Source organism: Crinia signifera, chromosome 1 (assembly GCF_055691185.1).
Source record: "Crinia signifera chromosome 1, ASM5569118v1, whole genome shotgun sequence".
In the NCBI taxonomy this organism is placed as follows: Eukaryota; Metazoa; Chordata; class Amphibia; order Anura; family Myobatrachidae; genus Crinia; species Crinia signifera.
The window spans coordinates 51306835-51319076 of record NC_139217.1 but is presented as its reverse complement, the minus strand read 5'-3'; the positions used below and the strand labels follow the sequence as shown (position 1 = coordinate 51319076).

At 45.7% G+C, this 12242-nt stretch overlaps 1 protein-coding gene across 2 annotated transcripts in view; it reads left to right on the top strand.

Moving 5' to 3' along the window:
• The window catches only part of SLC75A1 (solute carrier family 75 member 1), a 53968-nt gene that overhangs the window by 12963 nt on the left and 28763 nt on the right, over window positions 1–12242 (top strand). For both annotated transcript variants that reach the window (XM_083151689.1, XM_083151697.1), the window contains exons 2-5: window positions 5926–6116; window positions 7671–7767; window positions 9035–9138; window positions 11799–11957. In XM_083151689.1, the coding sequence (XP_083007815.1) occupies window positions 5961–6116; window positions 7671–7767; window positions 9035–9138; window positions 11799–11957 (516 nt within the window). In that variant the 5' untranslated portion in view covers window positions 5926–5960. The remainder of the gene's footprint in view (window positions 1–5925; window positions 6117–7670; window positions 7768–9034; window positions 9139–11798; window positions 11958–12242) is intronic.

Here is a 12242-nt window from a genome sequence, read left to right as displayed (position 1 = left end):
GTGCCCAACCCCACCACCCCCCACCCTGTATACCTTTAAAACTAAGTATACCTCAATCCCAAAAAAAACGATAAACCATCCCATACCAACTAATCTGTAGCTTACAACATAAGCTACCTAGAACAACAAAAAGGAGTTATGTTTTAAGGCAATCGGCGAGGCAAAAGGGTCCTAAAGAAATGGCGCTTGTGCATGATGCCTCTCCGTCTATGTTATTTAAAGGCACTTGGTAAATGTAGTACCCATTCACAGGAATAACATACGTAACTACCCAGTTAGAGAACTTAAATAACATTTCTTGACATTCGCTAGTAACTTTAACCATGATAATGCAAACATATAGCATCTTAATTATTTGTGTTTCCCACCACCTCATCCTGTCAGGTATATGCAATCAGCTATCCAGTAGGGCCCAGCAAGGGGGGCACCATTTCCTCCCACCCAAGCAGGGAGACCCATACGGAAGTATCCCTCGTCAGTCCAGTGCCATCGTCAGTGCAGCACCTGAGAGCAAATATGGCAAAAGACCAATACATATATATACCGGAATACTGAAGAGGAGTTCAAGGGATTCCTAACGGGTGATCCCACACAACTTATACCAAATAACATGTATTAACATCAAAGTCTATACACCATCATACGTTACATCACGGCTCCTGGTTCATGGGCCTTCTTGCAGGCCTGTGAGTATCAAGCCAGCAGGCGGCCTCTCTTGGTGTGGCGAAGAATTTGGACTGTCCATCCACAATAATTTTGAGTCTGGCCGGGAAGAGCATCGCGTAGGGTATCTCCAGCTCTCGCAGGCGTCTTTTAACTGGAATGAACTGCGCTCTGTCCTTCTGGACTTCCACAGCAAAATCAGGGAACAGGGATAGCTTGATACCATTCCAGGTTATTGGACCCTTGGTACGGTTCAATCTTAGTATTGCGTCCCGGTCTCTGTAATTCAGGAGTTTTGCAATTAGGGTACGTGGTGGTGCTCCCGGGGGAGGTGTCTTGAAGGGGACCCTGTGAGCCCTTTCAACTGCGAAGAATTGAGAAAGGGAGTCTGATCCAAACGACTTGCGCAAAAGATTCTCGAGGAACTGTTCTGGGTTTTGGCCCTCTTCACGCTCTGGAAGGCCCACTAGACGGATATTGCACCTCCGCAGACGGCCCTCCATGTCGAGCAATTTGTTTTGTACTGAGGTCATCTGGGCAGTCAGGGTTTTGACTGTGTTGCTTAGAGGAGTGACAGTGTCCTCCAGGGTAGAGGTCCTAGTTTCAACCTCGCCCACCCTCTCCCTGACTCTCTGCAAGTCATGGTGTATAATGGTTAAGTCTGATTGCACCTGCCCAATCTTTTCAGCCAATCTGGCTTCGCTGGAAGCGACTGCCTCCAGAACTTTCTGAATGGGGTCTGTAACTGGAGGTTCAGCAGGAACAGATGTTTGGGAGGTAGATGGTGAAACAGCTGCACCTCGTTCTGGTGATTTGTCCCTTGCAGCAGGGACCTTAATGTATTTGTCCATTTTAGAGGCAGCCGAGGCTTGATGTGATTTACCCATGCTGATGGCAGGAGCAGGGTGTACACAGAAAGTATAAGGGGAGAGGCTGTGTGGGGGTCTCACAGCAGGTTCTGGTCCGAGGTCCTGATACAGCCCGAACGTATATCTCAAAGCGCAGTCTCACTCACTCACCAGGGAAACAACTGAGGTAGAACCACCTAGGAGGGTCTTTTGGACGTATTTATGCAGTAGAGACTGGAAAGATGTGCGTAAGGGGGCCAGCAGCCCTACGCCCGGGGGGCTCTTGTATGCGAGTGTCCAGGTATAGGGGACAGATAGACAGAAGGTGCAGCTCCTTTACTTGGCTCAGGAGATAGGGGGGGTCTCATGCAGGGCTTATAGCACTGCAGGTTAAGGTCCCAGTGTAGACAGACCCTTACCCCAGGAAGTGCGGCGTCAGGCTGCGTCCTACACCCGGACAGGGGGTCTCTCAGCACCACAGGGGTCCCTGCTCACTAACCTGACAATGTCCAGAGATGTCACTAGATTGGATGGCAGGTGGCTCCGTTTAGCAGGGAGCTCTCACGTATGTCTCACAGCCGCAGCCCTCCCTCGTGGCTCTAAAATGGCGCCCGGGCCCTCCGGTGTTCAGCGGGCGGTGTCCCAGCGCCTGTGGCAGTCTAGTGTGGAAGCCCGCTCTTCTCAGGCAAACAGCAGCAGGTCAGGCGCCCGGGGAGTTGCTAGCGTTCACAGCGGCAATCTCCCACACGTCCACCGCAGCAGCAGCCCTTCACTCTCCTCTCCCAAGATGGCGCCCGTTATCTCCGGCACTCAGCGGGCGGGGAACGTGAGTCGGCGGTAGAACAGCGAGGGACACCTCTATGCAGAGGCGCCAGGTAGTAGCCCGGGCATCAGGGGATCCGCTGGCGTCTCCGTTCGGGGAGCGCTCGTCTTCGTCGCCCCTGCAGCTCTCCTCTCTCTCCTCCAATATGGCGCCCGCTTCCTCCAGCACACACGAGCAGGAGCTGAAAGTACAAGTTTTGCCCACTACTCAGGCAAATTAACCTCTCGGCCGCTGGCGCTCAGACTCTGGGTCACCTCTGAATGTCTTGGGTGTAATTAGTGGCAATAAATATGTGCCTCAGGATATTTGCAGGATGGGTAAAACGGAGAGCACTAGCAGAACGCTGCTACTCCATGCACATCCAGGCCACGCCCCACCGTTTTAAACACTTCTGCCGCCACCACTGACTGACCCCTGCCGCCCGTTAGCGCTAGCACTTCTTGCGGTACATAATGCCACCCTCTGCCCGCCCTCTTCCAGAACCCGATGTGCCATCTCAAGATGGCATGCAACATCGGGTGCTGCAAAGGGGGCACTTTAGCAACACAAGATGTGATCGGGTTCGATCGCACAAGTGCATGGGCAGCATAAAGCAGCCAGGATTTACCCTAAATAAGAGTGTGTCCATATAGGTTATCAGCAACTTGTTTCGGAGACACACAGGTCTCCTTTTTCAAGCTGGGAATATTCCCAGCTTGAAAAAGGAGACCTGTGTGTCTCCGAAACGCGTTGCTGATAACCTATATGGACACACTCTTATTTACCTGGACACTTGGACACTTTATTTGGAACGCACTTTCTGGCACTCTTGCACTTTATATTTGGGGACTCATCCAGAATCAAGCCTCCTGCGGTGGTGCCGCAGAAACTTCAGATGAAGTATAGCCCACCACAGCACAGAACTATGGTGAGATGACTGTTTGTTTTTTCCCAGAATATATGAAAATCAGCGTTTCCATCAGAGGTCCATAGAATTTGATGTCTGTATATGTTTTTATATATATTTGTGAAAAATTGTGATTTTTTTTTCTCCCAAATAAACCTTTGTTGATTCAAAAGGTGCACATCTTTTTACATCTGTTTGAAATTGTTGCGCCAAGCTGCAACTGTCCTGTTATTTTTAGTTTACTAATATTTAGCAACAGAGATTAGGAATGGGATTACAGCTTCCTCAATTGTTGTAAACATACACCCTGGCAGATGTGGGGAAAGGAACTAAAGGATGAAGCCTTTGACCAGCTTCCTCCTCAGAGGTGTTATGTTACGCTTTCAGATTATGGTCCTGATTTTGATGCATTCAGTCCCCTGCGCGTTTGCATGGGGGACTGATGTCTGTGCTATGCTTAGACGTGCTGATGTCTGTGCTTAGTTATGCAGGACTTCTGTGCACGCGCCCACACCCCAACCTGCTCTGTTGGTGTATCGCTCGTTCCAGCGGGCCATTGTGATGTCACAATGGCCCGCTGATGAAGTCACAATGGCCTGTGATGTCACAATGGCCCGCTTGTGATGTCACAATGGCCCGCTTGTGATGTCACAATGGCCCGCTTGTGATGTCACAATGGCCCGCTTGTGATGTCACAATGGCCTGTGATGTCACAATGGCCCGCCTGTGATGTCACAATGGCCCGCCTGTGATGTCACAATGGGCCGCTTGTGATGTCACAATGGGCCGCTGGTACGTGTCGGCAGCTGCGGCGGGAACGCCCTGTCTTTGGCTGGAAGCCCACAAATATAAGTTAATCTCCACTGACTTTTATATTTGTGAGCCCTGGAGAAGTCATTCGATAATCGGTGACCATCGAATGATTCTCCTGCTGCGGAACATGCGAGGAGATGTGTCTTCGCGATACATCCCCTCGCATAAGTTGCTGGGGGGGGGGGGGGGGCGGGGGGGCGGTGGCAGTGGCAGTTATTCGCCAGTGCGGCATTAGAAGGACAATATATGGTCAGTAGGTCGACAAGCATTGGGTCGACATTCTGAAAGGTCGACATGGGTCTAGGTCAACAGGCCATTAGGTCGACACAAGCATTGGGTTGACATGGGCAATGTCGACAGTCAAAAGCTCGACATGGTGTTTTTCACCGTTTTTTTGAGCCGACAGGTGGTATTTCATGCCCTACCACCCATTAGGGTGTGGAGAGAGGATAAAAGTGCGGAAGCGGTGCTACGTTTCAGTGTCCATGTTGACTGTGTCGACATCTGGGTAAAAAGAACTGTGAAAACCCCATGTCGACCGATTCTGGTTAACACAGTAAGCTTTGCAGCTAACTGAGTCAACCAGAATCACCCCCTATGTGCCTTTAAACTGGGCTACAGTTGATTGCAGACAGGCATTTCAGGGTTTTCAAAGATGGCGAGTGCTAGAATGAACACTATCCCGGTGCTGTGGATGCCAGTGGTCCAAAGGCCGACCCCGGCATCCCAATACGGATTATTCTGACAATGGGCCAGATTCTCTAAGCTTCAAAAGTGATAAAATAGACAGTGATGAACAGCCAGCCAATCAGCTCCTGCCTGACATTTTTCAAACACAGCCTGTGACATGGCAGGTAGGAGCTGATTGGCTGGCTGTTTATCACTCCACATTTTATCACTTTTGAAGCTTAGAGAATCTGGCCCAAACTCTGTATGTACCTTAACCATAAGACCTCTCCCTGCAGCCTCACACTAACCCTTTCCACTAACCCTAACCCCCCCCCCCCCCCATCCACAGCCTAACCCTATGTGGGACACGGTCGCTAGGTCGACACTGTGAAGTCTGACATACATTAGGTCGACTACTAAAGGTTGACCGGGCTTAGGTCAATATATAAAATAGATAAACAGGCCTAAGGTCGGAAGGTTGACACAAGCATTAGATCGACAGTGGGAAGCCAGAGAGTCAAAAAGTTGACATGAGTTTTTCACATTCTTTTTCGAAAAAGAAGGTATTTCATATCCTACTGTCCACTAGGGCGTGGAGGGAGAATATAACAGTGTGCTGAGCGCAGCGAGGGGACGCGGTACACTTATACGTGTCCATATTGACTTACGTCAACATTTTGGGGAAAAAGATGTGAAAAACTCATGTCAACCTAATGCGTGTGTCGACCTTAAGCCCGTCGACCTATTTCATGTGTCGACATAAGCCCTATCTATCTTTAGTGGTCGACCTTCATAGTTTCAACCCTGTGACACATTTCCCCCAACTAGTGCCTAAAGCTAAAAAATCCATCTACAGTAACTGCTGAAGTTTCCTCTATTGAGAACGTTCTATGGAAAAGTCAGTTGTGAAATGAAACTGTATAATTCCTGCCTGGTTTATATTCGTGTAATGGATGCAGCTTCCTGCTGATAACCTTTTACATCACCCATTGGTTCCTGTTTTGGGTACTGTGGCAACCTCTGGGCATTACAAAATCATCCATGAAGTGCTTCTTGCTTGGTTAAGAGCTTCTGCATTGCTCAAGCATGGGGAATGTTAGTATAACCGGCCACGTGCGCATCAAATGAGTCAGCACCATTGTGCCTCCTAGTACGGAGCTGTGTAGGAGGGGAAGCCTCAAGGAACTCTAGTTCTCAGGAGTGTGGTTTGGTTGTCCCTGCAGAGTGCAGCTGCCTATGCCCAGAAGGTGCCAAGAGGATGAGTGGCAGAATGGCCAACACCCAGCCGGGGGCTGAACAAGGGTCTCACCGAGTCATCGCTGTCGTCTTCTTAGTCCTACTCATCGACCTCCTGGGTTTCACCCTTATCTTACCACTATTGCCTTCCATATTGGATCACTACAGCAAGTCTAATGTAAGTACTGGCACAATGCATATGGAAGCCTTCCTGTCACACAGTGGAGGGAGCCATTTTGTATGCTAGAACTAGTGATGTCACCAGAGCCGACCCTAGCCAATTCGATGCCCTAGGCAAGATTTTTCCTGGTGCCCCCCAGCCCCGCCGCTAGTTTTGCCTCTGTCCCATCATCCCATCATGTTTGTTATTCAGTGCACCGTATTTGTTATTCACATTACTCCACCGCATATTGCTCCTTTTTCACATTACACCACATAGTACTGTTCCTTATTCACATTACACCACCAAGGCTCACTCCTCAGGTGCATAAAATGAGCCTTGGAGAATGGAGGTGGGACAGAGGATGGGGTGGTGTAGGATGGAGGTGTAAATGGGCAATTCAATTTCAGGATGGGTAAAAAAGTTGGATGAGTCAAATATTAATGGTTTATTCCTGAGAAAGAGAACAGCACTCCAAATATCTTATATGCATAAACAATGTTTATTTTCATTATTCAGCAACATTCCTGACCTTTGGTTTGAGAATGGACCTGAGGGTCTGAAACGTTGCTGAATATTGCTAATAAACCAGCATGTTTATGCAAATGACATGTTTGGAGTATCAGACTTCTTTTGCATTAACTATACATATACTGGCACAGGAGACTGCAGCAGTCACAAGACTTGATGTAACATCAGCCGTCAATTCAGTTTATTAAACTTTCATCACCACATTTCAGTTGAATAAACCGTTATGTTGACAAGCTGCTTGGTGGTCATTGCTGAAGTTTGTTGTATCGAGTCCTGTGATCATGCAGTCTCCCCTGCTACATCATTTAACTTATTACAGGGTACCCAGGTGACTACATGGCATTTAGGACTAAGGGGGTTATTTTGGTTCACTCTTTCTGACAAAATCCTTCTTAGATGGACAAATCCATGTGCACTGCAGGTGGGGCAGATGTTACTTGTGCAGAGAGAATTAGATTTGGGTGGGGTTTTCCTTCAAAGTGAGATCTATATTGCAGTGTAAAAATAAAGCAGTCAGAATTTACCCTGCACAGAAACAAAATAACTCACCCAAAGCGAATTCTCTCTGCACATTTTACATCTGCCCCCCCTGCAGTGCACATGGTTTTGTCCATCTAAGAAGGATTTTGTCAGAAAGAGTGAACTAGAATAACCCCCAAAGTGACAACTATCCACCTCAAATTATAAACATATAGTTGTGACACTCATCATCCTACTCTCAAAGGGGTTACAGGTGTGAATGTGCCAAGATTGCTTCTATTTGTGCCAGGCTGCACTCCTGGCCAAATAATCATACCCACACACAGAAACTCTTTAAACGATTGGTTATTCCAAATGGTCAAAAACTGCCATACTGTATTGTTTAAAAATCTTACCATTTGTAGTCAGCTTCAGGGATGAATACGTCATTAAAAAAACAAAAAAAAAAACAATAACCTGCTTTGTCTTTATACTATGTTATTGATAATTTTTATTGTTCATTGATGCCAATGTTTGAGTTTTATAAGGAAGTGTATTTGTTTTTTTGTTTTTCCTACACAGGACAGCCTATATCAGACATTACAGCAGTCCGTGGACTGGTTTGCCGAAACTATTGGAGTCCCTCATGATAGTAAATATAACAGCGTTCTCTTTGGAGGTGAGTGGTGCGATATAGAGTTGTGCAAATATGTCTGTAATGGGAAGTAGAATCCGTTTTGTGCACAATGTATATATTGAGTGCAGCCTGGATACACGGGACTACAGATAGTGGAGTGAGAGCTTCGCCTGGGTAACAGGGTACTTTATTCAAAAAGAGGGAGTATATATATAATTTAAAGCTGGAAGGACCAGCACTCAATTGCCTCTCTGAGGGGTGAAGTAAACTTGCCTGGGTGCCTTCTCTTGGGTCCCCTTGCCATGGGTCACCAATGTATATAACAGGAATAGAGCGTCACTCCAAGACTTAAACAATCGTGATATTTATTAGGGTCTATGCCAATTCGGTCACCACTATGAGGCAAAGTACCGCCAGTGACCACTAGAGGCCACTCTTTGTGTGCTAAAAGATGTCCTAAAAGAAAGTAGAAGCAATTTTTGCGGGGACACATGATTTGGTTCAAACTTGCTGGATATTGAGAGAGGGAGCTGTGAAGACCGATATTGGAGGTAGGAGCAGATAGGGACAGAGGTTGGACAGTTTATGGGCTAAAGTGACAGTACATCGCAGAGGCCGTCATTTTGACGGGCGTTTAAGTAGTATTATATAACGGCATTTACTCCGGAGCAGCTGCTAGACCTCAGAGCCCACATAAAAGACTTGATAAGTTTCCAAAGTAACTGTGCCAAACAGGATATCTACTGTAAGTACCAATGGGTTTTAGGGTAGTCAAGCACGCAAACAAAAGTGTTATCGCAAGTGATCTGGGCCCGGAACAATTATTCCCAATACACTGAATTTTTATTTAAAGAAATTTTGCCAGCAAAGTGTTGGGGATATGATGTTCTATAATAACAGAAGAATGTCACAACAGTAATATATTAAAAATGGGAAAACTGCTCCAACATCGGTAAATGTAAATGTTGAGTTATTATTATTATTATTGACACACCGGTGTCCATATTTTTCATTTTTTTCTCCCACTGATGTCATGAGCTGGCCACGTCACTACCGCTGCATTTTTTGGCATATTGTTTGCAAAGAAATTGGTAAAAAAAAAAAAAAGGTAGGGGCAGACAATAGACAAAGGTTGCAAACTTACTGTAGATCTACGATGCTGATATATCGGATTTCAAGATATTCAAATATCTCTGTATTGAAATAATGATGATAATCTAAAAACAGCAACTTTTGTGCACCAATAACAATCATCTGTAATGTAATAATGAATCGCGTGTCTGTAATGTAATAACGAATATTTTTTCAGGTCTTATCGGATCCATATTCTCCGTCCTGCAGTTTGTCTGCTCCCCGCTCACCGGAGCGGCCTCGGATTATTTGGGGCGGCGGCGAGTCATGATGATGACTTCGGTATGTTCTTAGGATACAATAATTCACATTTTTTTGTGGGTTGATAAATATACATAACAGAACTTTGGTAACTTTCATACAGCGTTAGCGCGCCATGTTTTCTGGATGTAATCTATAGATGATCTGTAAATCCATATAGGTTTATTTATTAAACACAAAAAAACATAACCTCTGTCTTTATCAACTGCCGCCAGAATCAAACAGGAGGGAGGGAGGGCGGCGGAAGCACGGCACGCGGGGGGAGGGTGAGGAGGATGCTGCATAGAGCAGCGTTACACTACCTTCATCATTACACTGCCAGGCAAGTCCATTTCTACTTTCGATCCCGGGGCTGCGGTGCTGCGCATCGGGATCAAATCTGCATCGAAGGCAGTAAACCCTTCGTCGCATGATTTTTAAACATTTTTTTTATATTTTCATGCTTCTTGTGTATTGTACTGACAAGGAAAAATAATGAAAAAAATCACAGGCAAAAAAAGAAAAGATTTATTTTGAAAAAACGCTCTGTAGCAAATTTGATACACCAGGTAATGGTATACCTATATACCTTATGTTCAGATGGAGCAGCCGTCAGCCGGCCTGCCCCATCGCCAGATCTCATGTGCTGGCGCAGGCTGGCGGGCGGCAGCTCCACCTGATGGGGACACGCGAGTCTCTCACTCACTCGCGCATCCCCATCGGCAAGGTGGCGGGGAACGGCTTCCCTGCCTGTTCCGCTTCAGGCAGATGGGCATGGAGTGAGGGGCAGCTGGGGCAGAGCAGGCGGAGGGGCAGAACTAGTCCGAGGGCTGCTACAGCCTCCGATAGAACAGGGCATGCAAGTCCCCTTCTGTCGGAGGACGGCGGCAATTGGCAAAAGAATGGCCAGGAGCAGCTTATATGAGAGCTGCTCCACCTGTATATGTTGAAAATTTGCAACAGTAGGCAATGAAGGGTTAACACTGTTCGATTTTGATCTGATTTCGATTCTAGAATCGAAATTGAATTAAAAACATGTCCAAATTGAACCTTGTATGTACACCCCATTACAGCCTATATCTCCCTTACTGTGGTCATTCTATTCTCTTGTAAATCCAATGCTGTTATTTATAAACTTCTAGAATGCCTTTTCATCCTGTCCCCCCCTCTATCTTTCCAAGAAAGAAAGGCAACTAAAACATACATTTTGCATGCAAATGGCTAGCATCCTATGTAATGGATGACGTTGTGTAGCAACAATGCGTACACACACCTGAGAGAATTCTTCTGTCACCCTCCCCGCTGTTAGCAGAGAGGCAGCTGGATATATAGGATTCCACACAGGCCTGTAAGATTCTCCCCGCAGTAATATCTGGTCTGCACACTATCCGGCTATGAGTGTAGTCAGCCTTGCAGGAGCGTTACGTGATACCAGACATCTACATTTTCAGGGTCAGAGGAAAACAAGATTGAGATTGGATACTTTTACTTTGTTCAGAATTTTTATATATTTGGAAGATTTTTTTCTCTGTTACCATAATGGTCGGTGATTTGTATTTTTTACTTTTCAATGGAAATTTACTTGGCGTCTCACTTTCCGCCTCCCAATAACTTCAGGCATTAGTAAATACTATTACCATTGTTAATAACTGGTCAGCTAGCGGTATGTACATATGTGAAACGATCTGTAATGCGACTACAAACATTTTTGCTTTGTATTTTGAGTCTCACGAGTATTCCATGCACATTAGGACTCTCCTCTTGCCTCCATACTTTCAAGCATTCCCTGAAAACTCACCTCTTAAGGCAAGCTTATCATATTCAGGAACCTACATAACCTCCAGTAGCATTCATATCTATTGCATACCATCAGGACTGTCTTGTAATCTGGTGGGACTGCCATGCTATGGATTTCTATCCTTATGTATCCCTCCTAATATCCCTATAGATTGTAAGCTTGCGAGCAGGGCCCTCCTACCTCCACGTCGGTTTGTTTCTACCCAGTTTGTTAAATCACTGTTGTTTCCAATTGTAAAGCGCAACGAAATATGCTGCGCTATATAAGAAACTGTAAATAAATAATTCCACATATGCCTGTCCGGATGCTTACGTGTACGTTTAGGGAAAGTCACTGCTTACAGGAGGATTTTAGTCTAGCGTCTTTAACTTTTATACAGGATTCACAGGCTTGGTGAAGGTTTTACAGTTAACAGTTATAACAGATGCATATTACTTTGGCTGTATGTATGCACCAGACTGATAGTTAAGATATTGCGTCCCCTAGAATATCCTTATATGAATACGGATGCATTTTTGCATCTGCACCAAAGTTGCAAAACCACAGATGGAAAGCGGTAAGATAAAGCAATGTAATTAGTGAAAGTTGCATGAGGGCCCATACATACAAGCTAGGTAATAAAATATAAACCGAAAATGGAATTGGCTGGAAGTAACCCTTTTCCCCTGGATACATTTTTACGTAATATATGTATAAATACTATACTATACTACAATACAGTATGTGTGATTTGTCTTTAGGAAACAATGGATATCTAAAGTCAACATACTGTATAACCTGTATGTTAAAGAAATCTAGAACTCCTTCTAGTTATATGTGTGATGTTGTCTTGTTTGTCTGTTGTGCTTATTGTGAAGAAGACGCAGTGACCTATGTATCTCTATAACATATTCTGCTCTGTTAGGTTGGGTTAATTGCATCCTATGCTTTATGGGCAATCTCAAGAAGTTTCGGAGTGTTCCTGATCTCCCGTATTATTGGAGGATTTAGCAAAGGAAATGTCAGTCTCTGCACGGCTATAATCGCAGACCTCCCCTCCCCTGGAAATCGCAGCAAGGGCATGGTAAGTGTGCTTTGTGTCGCAGGGCTAATACCCAGAATCCTCTGCCTCAGGACCAATGTTCACTTTACTGACACATGTTTCTCTAGTCCACCAGCTGGGTCCCTGCTGGTGTGACAAGGCCAGACACAGTCTGATTGCAATGATTCGTCGTCTTCTTCTTCCTTTACTAACTTGCTTAATGATTTGTTGATTGTGACAATGAATACACACACACACAGTGTTTCCGAAACACTGCCATCTGTTGGCAGTGAGTGAAACTACATCCCTTTCTCCCTCTCACACATC